This window comes from Passer montanus, unplaced genomic scaffold, assembly GCF_014805655.1.
Source record: "Passer montanus isolate IOZ18808 unplaced genomic scaffold, ASM1480565v1 scaffold49, whole genome shotgun sequence".
Taxonomy (NCBI): domain Eukaryota; kingdom Metazoa; phylum Chordata; class Aves; order Passeriformes; family Passeridae; genus Passer; species Passer montanus.
The window spans coordinates 790,151-802,327 of NW_024369818.1; the positions used below are offsets into that span (position 1 = coordinate 790,151).

At 50.0% G+C, this 12,177-nt stretch overlaps 1 protein-coding gene across 6 annotated transcripts in view; it reads right to left on the minus strand.

Moving 5' to 3' along the window:
- Window positions 1-229: 229 nt before the first annotated feature.
- The window catches only part of ATP11C (ATPase phospholipid transporting 11C), a 59,322-nt gene continuing 47,374 nt past the window's right edge, over window positions 230-12,177 (minus strand). For 3 of the 6 annotated variants that reach the window (XM_039722529.1, XM_039722530.1, XM_039722531.1), the window contains exons 25-29: window positions 11,591-11,726; window positions 9,864-9,929; window positions 9,000-9,103; window positions 7,450-7,603; window positions 230-3,178 (exon numbers count right to left, since the gene is read on the minus strand). In XM_039722529.1, coding sequence (XP_039578463.1) covers window positions 3,062-3,178; window positions 7,450-7,603; window positions 9,000-9,103; window positions 9,864-9,929; window positions 11,591-11,726 — 577 coding nt within the window. In that variant the 3' untranslated portion in view covers window positions 230-3,061. Of the gene's footprint in view, window positions 3,179-4,322; window positions 4,419-5,343; window positions 5,435-7,449; window positions 7,604-8,999; window positions 9,104-9,863; window positions 9,930-11,590; window positions 11,727-12,177 lie in introns of those variants that run through there. The other 3 variants (XM_039722532.1, XM_039722533.1, XM_039722534.1) reach the window with 3 other exon arrangements.

The window sequence follows — 12,177 nt, forward strand, 5'->3', positions numbered from 1 at the left end:
AATTTCCTTGATATAAAGCAACATAAATGTATAAAATTGCATTTAAGTGAAAAAAATGTAAGGTTGCAGTCCTTTTTCTTTGCAAGAAGCTGAAAATGTATCTGCTCATTGCCTGTATATAATTTACATTTTCTATACACTACATGGTTTTTTTAAAAAATCATAGCTGGGAAATTGGATAAATGGTGCAGTATTAGGAAAGTTTTTCAACTGTGTGTATACAAATTCAATTTGAAGCTTTTATGCAATTCCAAGTAATTTATAATATTCTCATAACGATTAGGATTAGTTTTTGAAAAGTCGCTATGACTACACCAAGCTCCACTGTTATCACATAAGAGTTTTAGAGGGAATCTCAATTACTGTCCTTATCTTTCAGTGTCACTAGTCAGTGATAAAACTTCAGCAAATTATTATGAGAAAACCCAGCCTTTTTTCCTTCAAGTTTCTCCACCAAGAAGCCTGTACTGACCTTTTACTGTCCCTGACGGGCACAGTGAGTGTGGTGGCACCAGGGAACGAGCACCCACCACAGCACCCTGTGCCACTGCTGCCCTCCAGTCCTCACACCCTACAGCCCCGACCAGCACTTCTTCTGCCCCTCTCTAACCTCAGAAGGGGGCTCCTTCTTCCCTGATTTCACAGCAATCAGAATTCTGCTTTTGCCGTTGCCGAGTGCTGAGGACCAGCTCTTCTGCAGGACCAGGGCAGCCTGGCTGTCCTGGCACCCAGCACTACACCAGTGCACTACCTGAAGATCCAAGCCCAAGAAAAACTGCATTTTCCCCAAAAGAGCTGTATTCAAGACATTCCACCCCACCTGTCAGCACACACACCTTGGGTTGGAACACACAGCTTTGCAAGGGCTTGTTCCAGCTGGAGACAGGACACTTGGAAATGCCAAGAGAAAGATCTGGTTCTCAGAAGGCTCTGTCTGGAGACAGGCAGCAGAAATTATCCTGGTTACATGACTATTTGAGCAGGTCACACACACGTCAGGTTCCACTGCTCCCCCTGACACCACCAATGGAATTCCAGGGGAACAGACTGTCACCCTTGGAGCAGAGCATGACACAAAACAGGCTGAGAAGCAAGGTGTCATGCTTGGGACCATTCGGGCTTGGAATGGTTTTGAATCACAGGAATCAGGCATTTCAGTGCCCGTTTTTCAGAGATTATGTAAACACAAGTCAGCAAGTGTACATTTAAGGAGAATGGTTAGATTTGGCATAGAGAGCATATCTTCACTGCACTCATCGGACACTCCATCTGCAGGCACCGCATTTCTGCAAGGGAAGCTGAGCAGGGGACAAGGTCTGCAAGTCGAATCCTAGTCTGTGAAATGAGCAGGGAAATGGGAAAACCAAAGAGCGCAGGAAATGGAAGCTTTGCCCACAGGACACGTGCTGGCAGTGCAGCTCCTGGCTGGCACGCAGCAGGGAGCCGAGCCGTGCGGGCACGGCGCAGACGCTGCCGAGGCCAGTGCAGAGTGTGAGATACAGTGCTCCTGTCCACCCGGCCCTCCCATGCTGGGCGATGGCAGAGCAGCCCCAGCACTGTGCACTCCCCTCTCCCTCTCAGGTAAGGCCCATCCAATGTCCTCATGGTGCACGAGAGAATCTGCCAGCAGCTGATCCGCGCCGGTCGCGGATGAACCGCAGGGACGGCAGCCAGACAGCAAGACTTGATTCTTCCAAAAATTAACAGTCTGCAGTTCAACAAAACACGGTGAGGGAATGTTCTGTTAACCCAAATTGTTCTGTGGTACGTACATGACACAAGGCTGAGCGAGCAGGAGCCAAAGCCAGGGCAGTGCAGAGCTTGCTGCTCCTGAAAGGAGCCCCAGAGCTTCTCCCAGCAGCTCCTCTGGGGACACCAGCACGAGGCAGGGGCTGCCACACCAACCAGCAGGGCACACAGGCTGCTCTGTCACTGCTCAGGACGTAACACAACAAAAGAAGCTGCTCTTTCCACACGTGAAGTATCAGAGAAAAAAAAAAATTGAGAGTCAGGCATCTCACCGTTGCTGTGCAGAACCTAAAGAAGAAAGTTCCTACTACCATGGTACAGGTAGATTTAAAAGAACATGCCAATTTAAAAAACAAAGTGTAAAATGAAATCAGGCTCACGTATTCAATTTTAAACTGTCTTCTTTTTTCTTAGTGCAAATAACTCAAGATGCAGTTTTATACAGCTGCAGGTTGGCAGGCACAGCCCATGTCCCTGGGATCAGCCAAGGACTACACTGTCCCTCAGGCCTTCAAAGTGTTGGAGCCACTGCACTGCAGCAATGTAAGCACAGCCACAGGAGCCTGGTGCTCAGTCTGGCACAGCCCAACTTTTGGGATTCCTTTTTCCCCCCACAAAAGCTTTCTTCCATCACAAACAGCCCCAAAACAACCTTTTCTTCACTCTCCAGCAGGAATAAACCCATCAGCAAACTGGCTGTGGGAGGATGCTCTGGCACTTCCAGCACTGCAGCTTTCACATGGACACCACTGCTGTGGACAGAGCACAGACTGCTTCCAGCTCCACCTGGAGGAGAGAGTGGCAAAGACTGCTCCCGAATTTTCAGTGCTCCTGCCGTGGGCACCTGGGAACCCCTGGCTGGGAGGGGGCAGCTGCCAGGCACCAGGAGAGGGGCTCCAGGGCTGCATCCGCCTCCGTGTGAGGGGAGCAGCCTCTTCCCAGCGCCTCCGGGGGCTGGAGGGGAATGTGACTGGGTTGAAGTCTGTGCTACTTCTTTGGTCAGGCAGAGCAGGAGGCTGGAGCAGCCCTGCAGCTGCACGGGAGCCCCGTGTGAAGTGGGGCTGGCACTGCACTCTTGCACTTCCATCCGTGCTGTGTGGGGTGAACTCCTAAAGATGCTTTCTCAGCCTCCAGTGATGTAGGGTTTGGCAGAACTGGTTTTTCTGGGAGGGCAGGGAAGCCTCAAGACCAAAGACTAACGGGTCCCCAGTGCCCTGGCTGCTTGCAGTCCTTGGTGCTATCAAAGGTCACTGCCAGGTTAAAACCACGGGTTCCTACAGCATGACAGTGTGCAGGGTTTGTGTGGAGCACTTCAAGGTATCCTGAGGGGATATCTTTCTGCCAAATTAGTGACAGCATCTTCAGCCTTCACATAACCATTCTCTATACGTTTGTATGACACTAACACAGGCAGATCAAAGGGGCCAGCCTGCAAAAATCAGAAGGAAAACAAACATGTATTGCAATTGTTGCATTTCCAAACCCATAAACCTTTGCCTGGATTATTAAAAAATATATATACATAGAAGAATGATTAGACCATGATAAAAGTGCCAAATATCATTCACAACCAAGTAATCAGATGATAAATCAATTTTCACTATTTGCAAAATGCTGCATGAAGTGCAAAGTGGCATCTGCCCCAGTGTCCCCGGCAGCTCCCGTGCTGGTGCAGCACCTCGCACACCAGTCTGCACCAGTATGTGGTGGTGGAGAGCACCACCTAATGTCCGTGGGGAAGGACTGGCTGCACGGGCTGGCTGCCAGCTGCTCGGGAGGCCTGGCAGGGCTGGCCGCTGGCCCTGCCATGCCATCAATCTGATTTCTTCAGCAGTGTGTGGGCACAGAGGTGCGAGAGGTTTGTGGGCAGCCTGCAGGTTCATGTTTGCAGCAGACACCACACCCAACATCTCCCCCAAATGCAGAATTGTGAATTCAATTTGGCACTTTTACTTCTCTTATTCTGCTATTGGCTTACTACAGAGTTTGAAATCAGCTCGTAGGAGGATGCTCTGGTGTGTGCAGACACAGGGACACAGACGTGCCTCTGGCCCATGTGCTGACACACACAGATCAGTACATGTGTTTAGTTTCCATCTGTGCAGATGAATTAAAACATACTTATTTCTATCTGACAGAACAGCATGCACCCTAGAGAAAGGGATTTTGGTACAATTCAGATGCAATACTGGGATCATTTTAACAACTGAGATTGCCATCCTTCACTGTACACATATCAGCATTAGCTTTTAGAACCAGTGCTAGCACATTCAGGCTGCACTCTCAAATTAAATTCTGTGCTAATATTAGACTGAAGTAGCAGTTAAGATTGAAGGATTTGTTTACGTATTGCCAGATATTTGAAAGGATCTGTGCAGGTATGGGATTCTGAAGCTGGGCAGTACAACACCCCCACATTAAAATGCATCCCAAGCATTGCATCTCCATTCCACAAGGACAGGTGCCCCACACCAACAGGAGGATTACAAGAACCATGGTTTAATCGATTTGGAGGGGGTTACATTTGGTTAATTGATGCCTTTAAAACCATCCCAATCCTCCAGACAGGGTACCTGTTACAACACATTAGACTCATCTGAGAAGGTTCTTAAAAGAAGAGGTCTGACAGAAGGTCTGGCCGACAATGAATCAGGTGCCTTCCTGCTGCTCTGCAACAGCGAGCCAAAGAGACTTATAGCACACGAGTCCTGAGCCTGCCTGGCCCCACAGCAGACACACTCCCCTTGAGAGCTGCCTCGTTTCACAGCAGGGCTGGCACAGGGTGCCCAGCACTGCCTGGCCCCACAGCAGACACACTCCCCTTGAGAGCTGCCTCGTTTCACAGCAGGGCTGGCACAGGGTGCCCAGCACTGCCTGGTTCTGCAGTGCAAGGGGCACGGGAGGCACTCAGAAACTGGCCCTGCTCCTCAGTGTCTGGAGATCCATGCTGCAGGTGCTTCTGGGGGAGGAGGAAGACACCCCTGATGTCCACACAACTGGTGTTTTAGAACACCAAGTAATGGTGGAGAGCTGCGGTGAACCCAAACACCAGGGACAGGCAAGCAAGGTGCTTTGCTGTGGCTGACCCCACCAGTCCCAAGGTCAGCAAGTCCAAAGCCATCCCCTGATGTGAGGGCTGTGGTTTAATCACTGACACAAAGAACAGCAGCACTGACAACTGGCATGGACTGGGCAAGGCGGGCACTGGGGAAGCTCCTCCCAGGTCAGACACGCCTGAGCCATTTGCCAAGTCACCCAGAGGACAATCAACACCAACTCCACCTTGTCCCACTCCTGTCTGGTCCACTAACACAAAACTACAGGAAGGAAGGAGAGTAACCAGCTCTGTCTGTGTCCACCTCCCTTGGACATCCTGAGCATGACCAGCTCACCCACCTGCAGTGCAGCAAGAGACCCAAGGGGAAGAGACAGACCAAATACTTCAGCAAAAGACTTAAATTAAGGCAAAAGGTGGGGAAAAGCAAGGTTCTGCCGTGTGAGCAAGTCTAAACGTGGGTTTTCAGGAGTTAGGCATTAGAAGGAAGAAAAAAGCAGTCGAGCAAGCAACACATTGCGACTCAGAAAGGAAATCACCTTATTCACTCCAAGAAAAGCTGTGATTGCTGGAAGTTTGAGAAAGCATGAAGATAGTGGATGTTCCTGAGGAAGGAAGGCGCTTCGTTACCTAGTTCACAACAGCACAAAAGACAGAAAATTGCAGTACAAGAAAGAGAAAGGCAGAAACCAAGGAAAACACAAATGCGCCTTGCAGTTAAAAAAACAAACAGAACCAAAACAAAATAAAAACAACCACCACATTACCACACAGAAAATTTAATAAAGGCTGAGCAGAGCTGATGCGCTGTGTTACAGGAATCTGGGATGAAACCCTGTCCCACTGGGATCAAGGGCAAATGCCCAACAACCTGGCCCAAGTCTGTCCTCCCTTCCAGAAGGGACCCTTGGCCACCAAGCTGTGCTTCAGGCTCCCTTACAATGTCCCTAATTTCATTTTACACTGTATGGTTCCCTTGGGACACTGATATTTATTTTACTTCAATATTAAGGTCAGGATTCTTAACAAGGGTTTTCAATTTAAATCATCTCCCTGGTCCTAGATGCCTTTACAAATCAGGCAGCTGACTTTGGTGTCTGATGGCTGACACAGATATCCAGAGCTGCCATCTCCTTCAGGCACTTACAGTAAAGCTCTGACTCAAAATGTACATTAAATATGGCTCAGCCTGTGTTTAGTTTGGGATGCACATCTGAAGAGACTCTTCTAGTTGACAGTCACTTTGCTTTGCTAAGTGATTTCACAAGAGCCTTTGTAAAATGAATAAAAAGCACTCTTGAAAGTAAGTGTTGCAAGAGGGGATGGATCTGCTCAGCAGCTGAAGGCAAAAACGGGTCACCTCCCAGGTGAGCTGAGCTGGGGCTCAGAAATCCCCAGGCCACCCTGGCAGGGCACTGTCCCCAAGCTCTCCTATGTCTGCAGCTGAGAGCAGCTCCCTCCCAGCCTACCCAACAGGGGTGGCCAGCTGGAAACTTAAACCATACCCAAGTGGAAGAAGTTACATGGATCCTCACAAAACACAACCACAGCTCCCTTACCATCCCCACTGCTTCCACCTCTAATGATGTCCCATCCCTGGGGGTGCCCAGGGCCAGGCAGGATGGGGCCCTGAGCAACCTGACCTGGGGAATGGCATCCCTGCCACGGCAGGGGCTGCAGCTGGGTGATCTTCAGGGAGCCTTCCAACCCAGCCCTGCCTGTGACTCCTTCAGTGACCAGGGTGGGGTTATCTGCCTGCATGTGACCCCAGCCCACGGCCCCCAGCTGTGCCCCACTGCAGCCCTGGCACCAGCCTGGCAGTGCCCACATGCTGGACAGGGCAGGACCTGCTGATGCTGCAGGGGGGGAGCACGGCCAGGGGAGCAGGGGCTGCCCCCCGGGGGACACCCCCCTGGCCCTCGGGGACACCCCCCTGCCCCTCGGGGGACACCCCCCTGCCCCTCGGGGGACACCCCCCTGCCCCCCGGGGGACACCACACCCCCCTGCCCCCCGGGGACAGCAGAGACAAGGGGCAGGGGGCTCAGCACAGCGAGCCCTGAGCCTGGCAGAGCTGGCCTTCACCTGCAGGAGCACTGGAGAAAACTGCTAAGAGGTTTCCACTGCTGAAGGGACCCTCCTGCCCAGCAGGGGAGGAGAGCTGCTAAGGAAGCAGAGACCTTCCAGGGAGAGTGGACCATGGTCTGAGCCTTCGGTTGTTTGTGCAGATGGGCAAATGTGCCAAGGCCTGGCCCTGCTCCCACTGCACCAGCACCTGAGGACATACCCAGGAGCATCCTGCTTTTCTGGCATAAAAACAAGCACCTTTTTTCAGGACAAGACCAAGTGTGCTTGGAGATCAGCTCAGGCTGGACAAGGCCTGTGCACTGCTCTGGGAAACACCACATCCCAGCCAGGGAAGGCAGCTGGGGAAAGGCACAGGCTGGCTCTCCCCCTGCTGCAGATCTAGGCAGTATTTTTAGAATAACGTCTTGACATGTTTGGCATGTTAAAGAGCAAGACAAGACTCTAGAAAGCCTTCCTTGAGATGTGAGTGGTACGTGGTATTGTTAGAGGTTCATCTGGTGCCTAGGGGTAAGAACAGCCTTCCTAAAAATACAGTGTGATACATCATCTTGTTCCTTACCTGATGACTTTTCTCTTTTATATTTTTTAAAACTATTAGAAGAATTTCTGGGAAGAGGCTGATAAAGATCAGGAGAATTATTGCCAGCCACGTGGAAACAGAAGTCAGCATATGAGCAAATACAAAATACATTCTTTGCTGCTTCAAGAAAGGCCTGGAAAACAAAGGATACAAATAAATTCTGGTTAACAGGGGTTTTCCAAGAAGACCAGAATCAACAGAGACTTCAGGTAAAGCTATCAGCTATCCTCCCTTTCAGACAGGGATGGATACAGCACAGAAACACACTGTCCACCCTTCTCCTAATGCATCTCCTGCCTCCAGCTGCACTATTCCTGGAACATTGTCATGATCCATTCTGCATCTCCCACATCTGCTTCTTTTCAGGGTGGGAAGGGGTTTGACTTTAGCCACCATCACTGAACGATAAATTATTCACCTCACCAAAAACCAGGTCATTTTATTGCAATGTCAGGCTTTGCTATAGCTTCTGGTTTGGTTTTGGCAGTGGAAATCCAGAGTCTCTCAATCACAACAGGTTATTTGCCCCTTCCTCCTTTCCTTGATGAGGGACAGCAACCAACAGCTGCTGGTGAAAAACACCTCATCAATAACTGCTGACAAGGATCCCAAAGCAGTTTTTGTTTACTGTTAGATCAGAAATACTGAGCTATGCAAGTTAAACAGTAGAAAGGGTTTTCAGTAGAAAAGTCACATTTAGCATAGAGATGTGGCTAGATTGCAGATCTGTGTCTGCAGGTCAGCAAAAGTTAACTGAAGAGCTAAAGCTTGTGACCCCCACACAAAGTATTTAAATCTGTTCCACATCCCTCTTAGCAGATTGCTGGACCAGGGATCCAGCCAATATCCCATGGCAAAGCAAGGGTGTAAAACAGAGATGCTGTCTGCTGGGAATGTCAACTGAACATTTGCTGCAGCACAGGCAATACAAAGCTGCAGTGTTGGTAATGCACTAATGCTCACCTGCTTTTGCAACACATTAAACCTCAAATCCTGGGTGCACTCAAATCAATGAGAACTTCTCCTTCTTAGTGCATCATTTCAGCACCAGGACCTGGCTTGCTCCTGCTTATTTCTCCCTCTCTCTGTCCCAGAGGGCCAGGTCCTCTTGCTCTGCATCTGCCCCACCTGCTCCTTCTGCTTCACTGAGGTTCTTCCCACCACAAATTCTTTCTGTCTCTCTCCTCCACGTGCACAAACAGACCCTAAAAGGTTTAGACTAGAACCTCCCAATAAAGACAAGAGCCTGAAGGAGCAGAAAAGCAAACAGCCCTGCCCCAGCTGAGCACCTGCATGATGCCCAGGGCGTTCTCTCTTTCAGGCTCTTCCCTCTGCTGGGCTCAGACCTCCTCACACACACCCATGGGGCACCAGCCCTCTGCCAGCACTGCCCCGTGGTGGGGATGGAGGCAGCAGAGGCAGGAGCAGGGCTGCACACACCTGGGCACCCCCAAATCTCAGGGTACCCTAAGCAGGGGGGCAGCACTGGGCACTCCCCCAGGAAAGGGCAGGGGAAAGAAGATACTTGCCAAATGACTCCTCCCCAAAAGAATGAGAAAAACACATAGAAAGCAAGGGAGCCCCAGATCACAAAGTGGTTCATCCACGTCCAGAATCGGGTGTCTAACGCTAGCTGTGGGAATAGAGAGAGACAAAACAGGCTTCAGATGCACAGTGCACTGCATTGTGTTTGTATGACATTTCACACTGGCTCCACATTAAGGCTGAGGGTTCTCCAAACAGCTACCTCTGTGCATGTGGGCACCAGGAAAAACATTTTAAATGTTCACAATGTTAGCAGGGAAACAGTGACATTCTAATTGTAACTGACACTTTTAAATGGAATAAATTTGATGCAACCCCTGATCCTACAGGAAAGAAACATCTAAAGGTTACAGGGACTGTAATTGCCTCTTGTCACCACCTGCTGTCCTGAACCAAACACAAAAGACCTTTTGTAAGGTCTTATGCAAACAGTTTGTTCTGGAAAGCTCCATGAAACAAAATAGATTTGCTATTGTTATTTGACACATGTGCTTTTGTGATCACTTTGGCACTCAGCCTTGTCTGAAACAAGGTGGACAAACCCAAATTCTCTATTGCTCCTCTCCTCTTGCTGGAACTGAACATCAAGAGGTGAAAGCATGGGGAAAAGTCAACCATAACCAACTGGAGTCCTCAAAAGAGGGGAAAAAATAGAAAAATAATTTAAACAAAGCAAACACTTAGATGATGGAATACACAAAGGAAAGTAGGCAGGTTCTGCCACTACAGGAGAGAATTTAAGTGTGGTGGAAAATACTCAGACACTTGATCCTCAGCACATCCAGCCCATGATTCCAGAGTGCAGCAGCCCTGCAGGGAGAGCCCGGCTGGGCAGGGGAGGCGCTGACCTTGAGCGTGACGGTGAACACCAGCACGGTGAAAACAATCGTCCCAAAGGTCCAGTTGCCAAACACCTGCAAAACACACGGCACTGCCACAGCGCCCTGGCCCTCCTCAGGGGCACAGCACGCTGACAGGGACAGGGCAGGCAGGAGCAGGGGCAGGGCAGGGCAGGGACACGCGCCTCGCCACCCTGAGCCATGCAGTGAGCACACAGGTGACCAGAGCTGGGACAGTGACAGGGACACCCTCCTACGACAGCAACGCCAGTGAGGACACGAGTCATTGCACCACCTGCATCTCAGGATTTCCTGGCAATTTACTCAGTTTCTGCTTTCTCGCCACACTCATCATCATCATCATCATGAGCCTGCAGTCCCCCTGCAGAATGCACCACGGGGGCTGCTCCAGCTGCTTTGGCCTGTGGGCACTAGTGACTACACACACAAAGAAAAGCAGATACTGTATATAAATCCAGTGATGGCAATGAATGGGAGAGATGCTTACCAAAGGCTGTCAAGCTCTGAATGCATACATCAAAACAGAAAGTGAAATGTAAAAGTTTTCAAAAAATGCAAAAAAATTAAAGTCAATAGGAGTGAAAAACGAGTCAATCAAACACACATGGATATCATGAACAATTGCTGGTAGCAGTTCTTACAGGCATAAGTGTTTACAGAACAGGACATAACCAAGATCTTACTGTAGTGCCACACAGATCTGACCTCTGAAGGCATTTGCAGAACACACCAGTGCTTCATGTTTCACTCCAATCCAACCAGAATGGCTACAGGTACAGAAGAGCACTGAACTGCCAATACAGGGGCTTGAGTGCATATAGCTGGGGCCATAAATGCTGGCATTGATGCCATGTATGAATACACATACATAAATTTCATCAGCTTTTCTCCAAGTGTCAGCCGCCAAAAAGAGTTTTGGTATTTTGAAGGGTCAAAAGTGATGGTGTAAAGAAGTTTCCCATCAGCCAAGATGTAATAGCACACTGCACATTCCCTGGGGAAAGGGTCCTGAAACAGCTCAGCCACCACACCTGGCAGCTGCACTGCACTAATGCTTTGCTCTGTACTCAGTTAACCAGCAAAATAAGAAAAAAATGAGAAAAAAGAAAAAATAGAAAAACCCTCCATCTTTTTTCTTCCTCTGTAAGTTAACCCCAGCAGCTCCCACAGCGATGCAAGCACTCGTCCCCACAGCAGAGGCAAGCAGGCAGCAGGGACAACATCCTGCTGCCTCCAGCAGCTGGGGACTTCTGCTGGCTCCAAAAGAGGAGCACAAGGCCAGCCCAGAGGGAGACAGGAGCTGAAATCACAGCCCCAGCAGCCCTGCACCCTGCCCGCCCTAGCGAGCACCATCTCAGCAAGGTGGGCTGGCTCAGCTGCCCACAGCCAGCCCAGCACGTGCTGGGTGTCAGGCTGTCCTGGTGGGAAGGACAGACCCTGCCCCTGGCCCGGGGTCACACAGGGGAGGGGGCTGTGCAAAGCTCACTGCCTCGGAGCAGAGCTGTGTGTAAGACTAGTCATTTCACCTAGTGAGAGTAACCAGCTCTGCCCCGTTTCCATGGCAATGTGCAAAATGTTTTATTTCAAGCATTTGCTGCAGGATCACACCATAAGCAAGGCTCCACTTGGACAAGACTCGAGACACAGTGCACAGCTGTTCCCTGCCAGGCAGCACACAACACAAAGACCCATCTTCCCTGCTTTGGGGCCGTTACCTTTCCGTTGTCTTCCAACGAGGAGTTTTGAAAAAGGAAATAAACCCCAAAGAAAAACACCAGTCCTTCAAAGGCGCCCAGAAAGGTCCAGTACAGGAAGGGCCTCCACTGCAGCATTGCATTGTCCGACACCTTCCTGCCAAGAGATGGAGTAACAGGACCATCACCACCACCACCACGCTCAGCATGTGCTGCAAAGCTCCTCACAGCCAGGGCCTGGGGGCTTTGGAGCAAAATACCTGTCAGGACACAAAGAACACTTCTAATATGCAGCTGCTGATCATGAGAAATCACAAGAGGTTCAGCATATGAATTGTTTTGTCTTTCTCCTCTAGGTAACTTGGATGGAAAAAGCACAAAGTGAACAGAGGCAATGCTGTCCTGAACCTCCCCTGCAGCCCCTGCACTGCCCATGGTATCTGACATTGTCTGCTACATTTTAAAAGCAGGGTAAGGCTAAAGAGCAGCTGAATGGGATGCATGAAATCCGTGGTGTCTTTCCTTCTTTTTATTGTATGTACAAAGTCCTTTTTTGAGAAAAGCTCTGCAAGTCCTGTTCCCTGAAGTGGTGTTTTTCTGCACAGGCT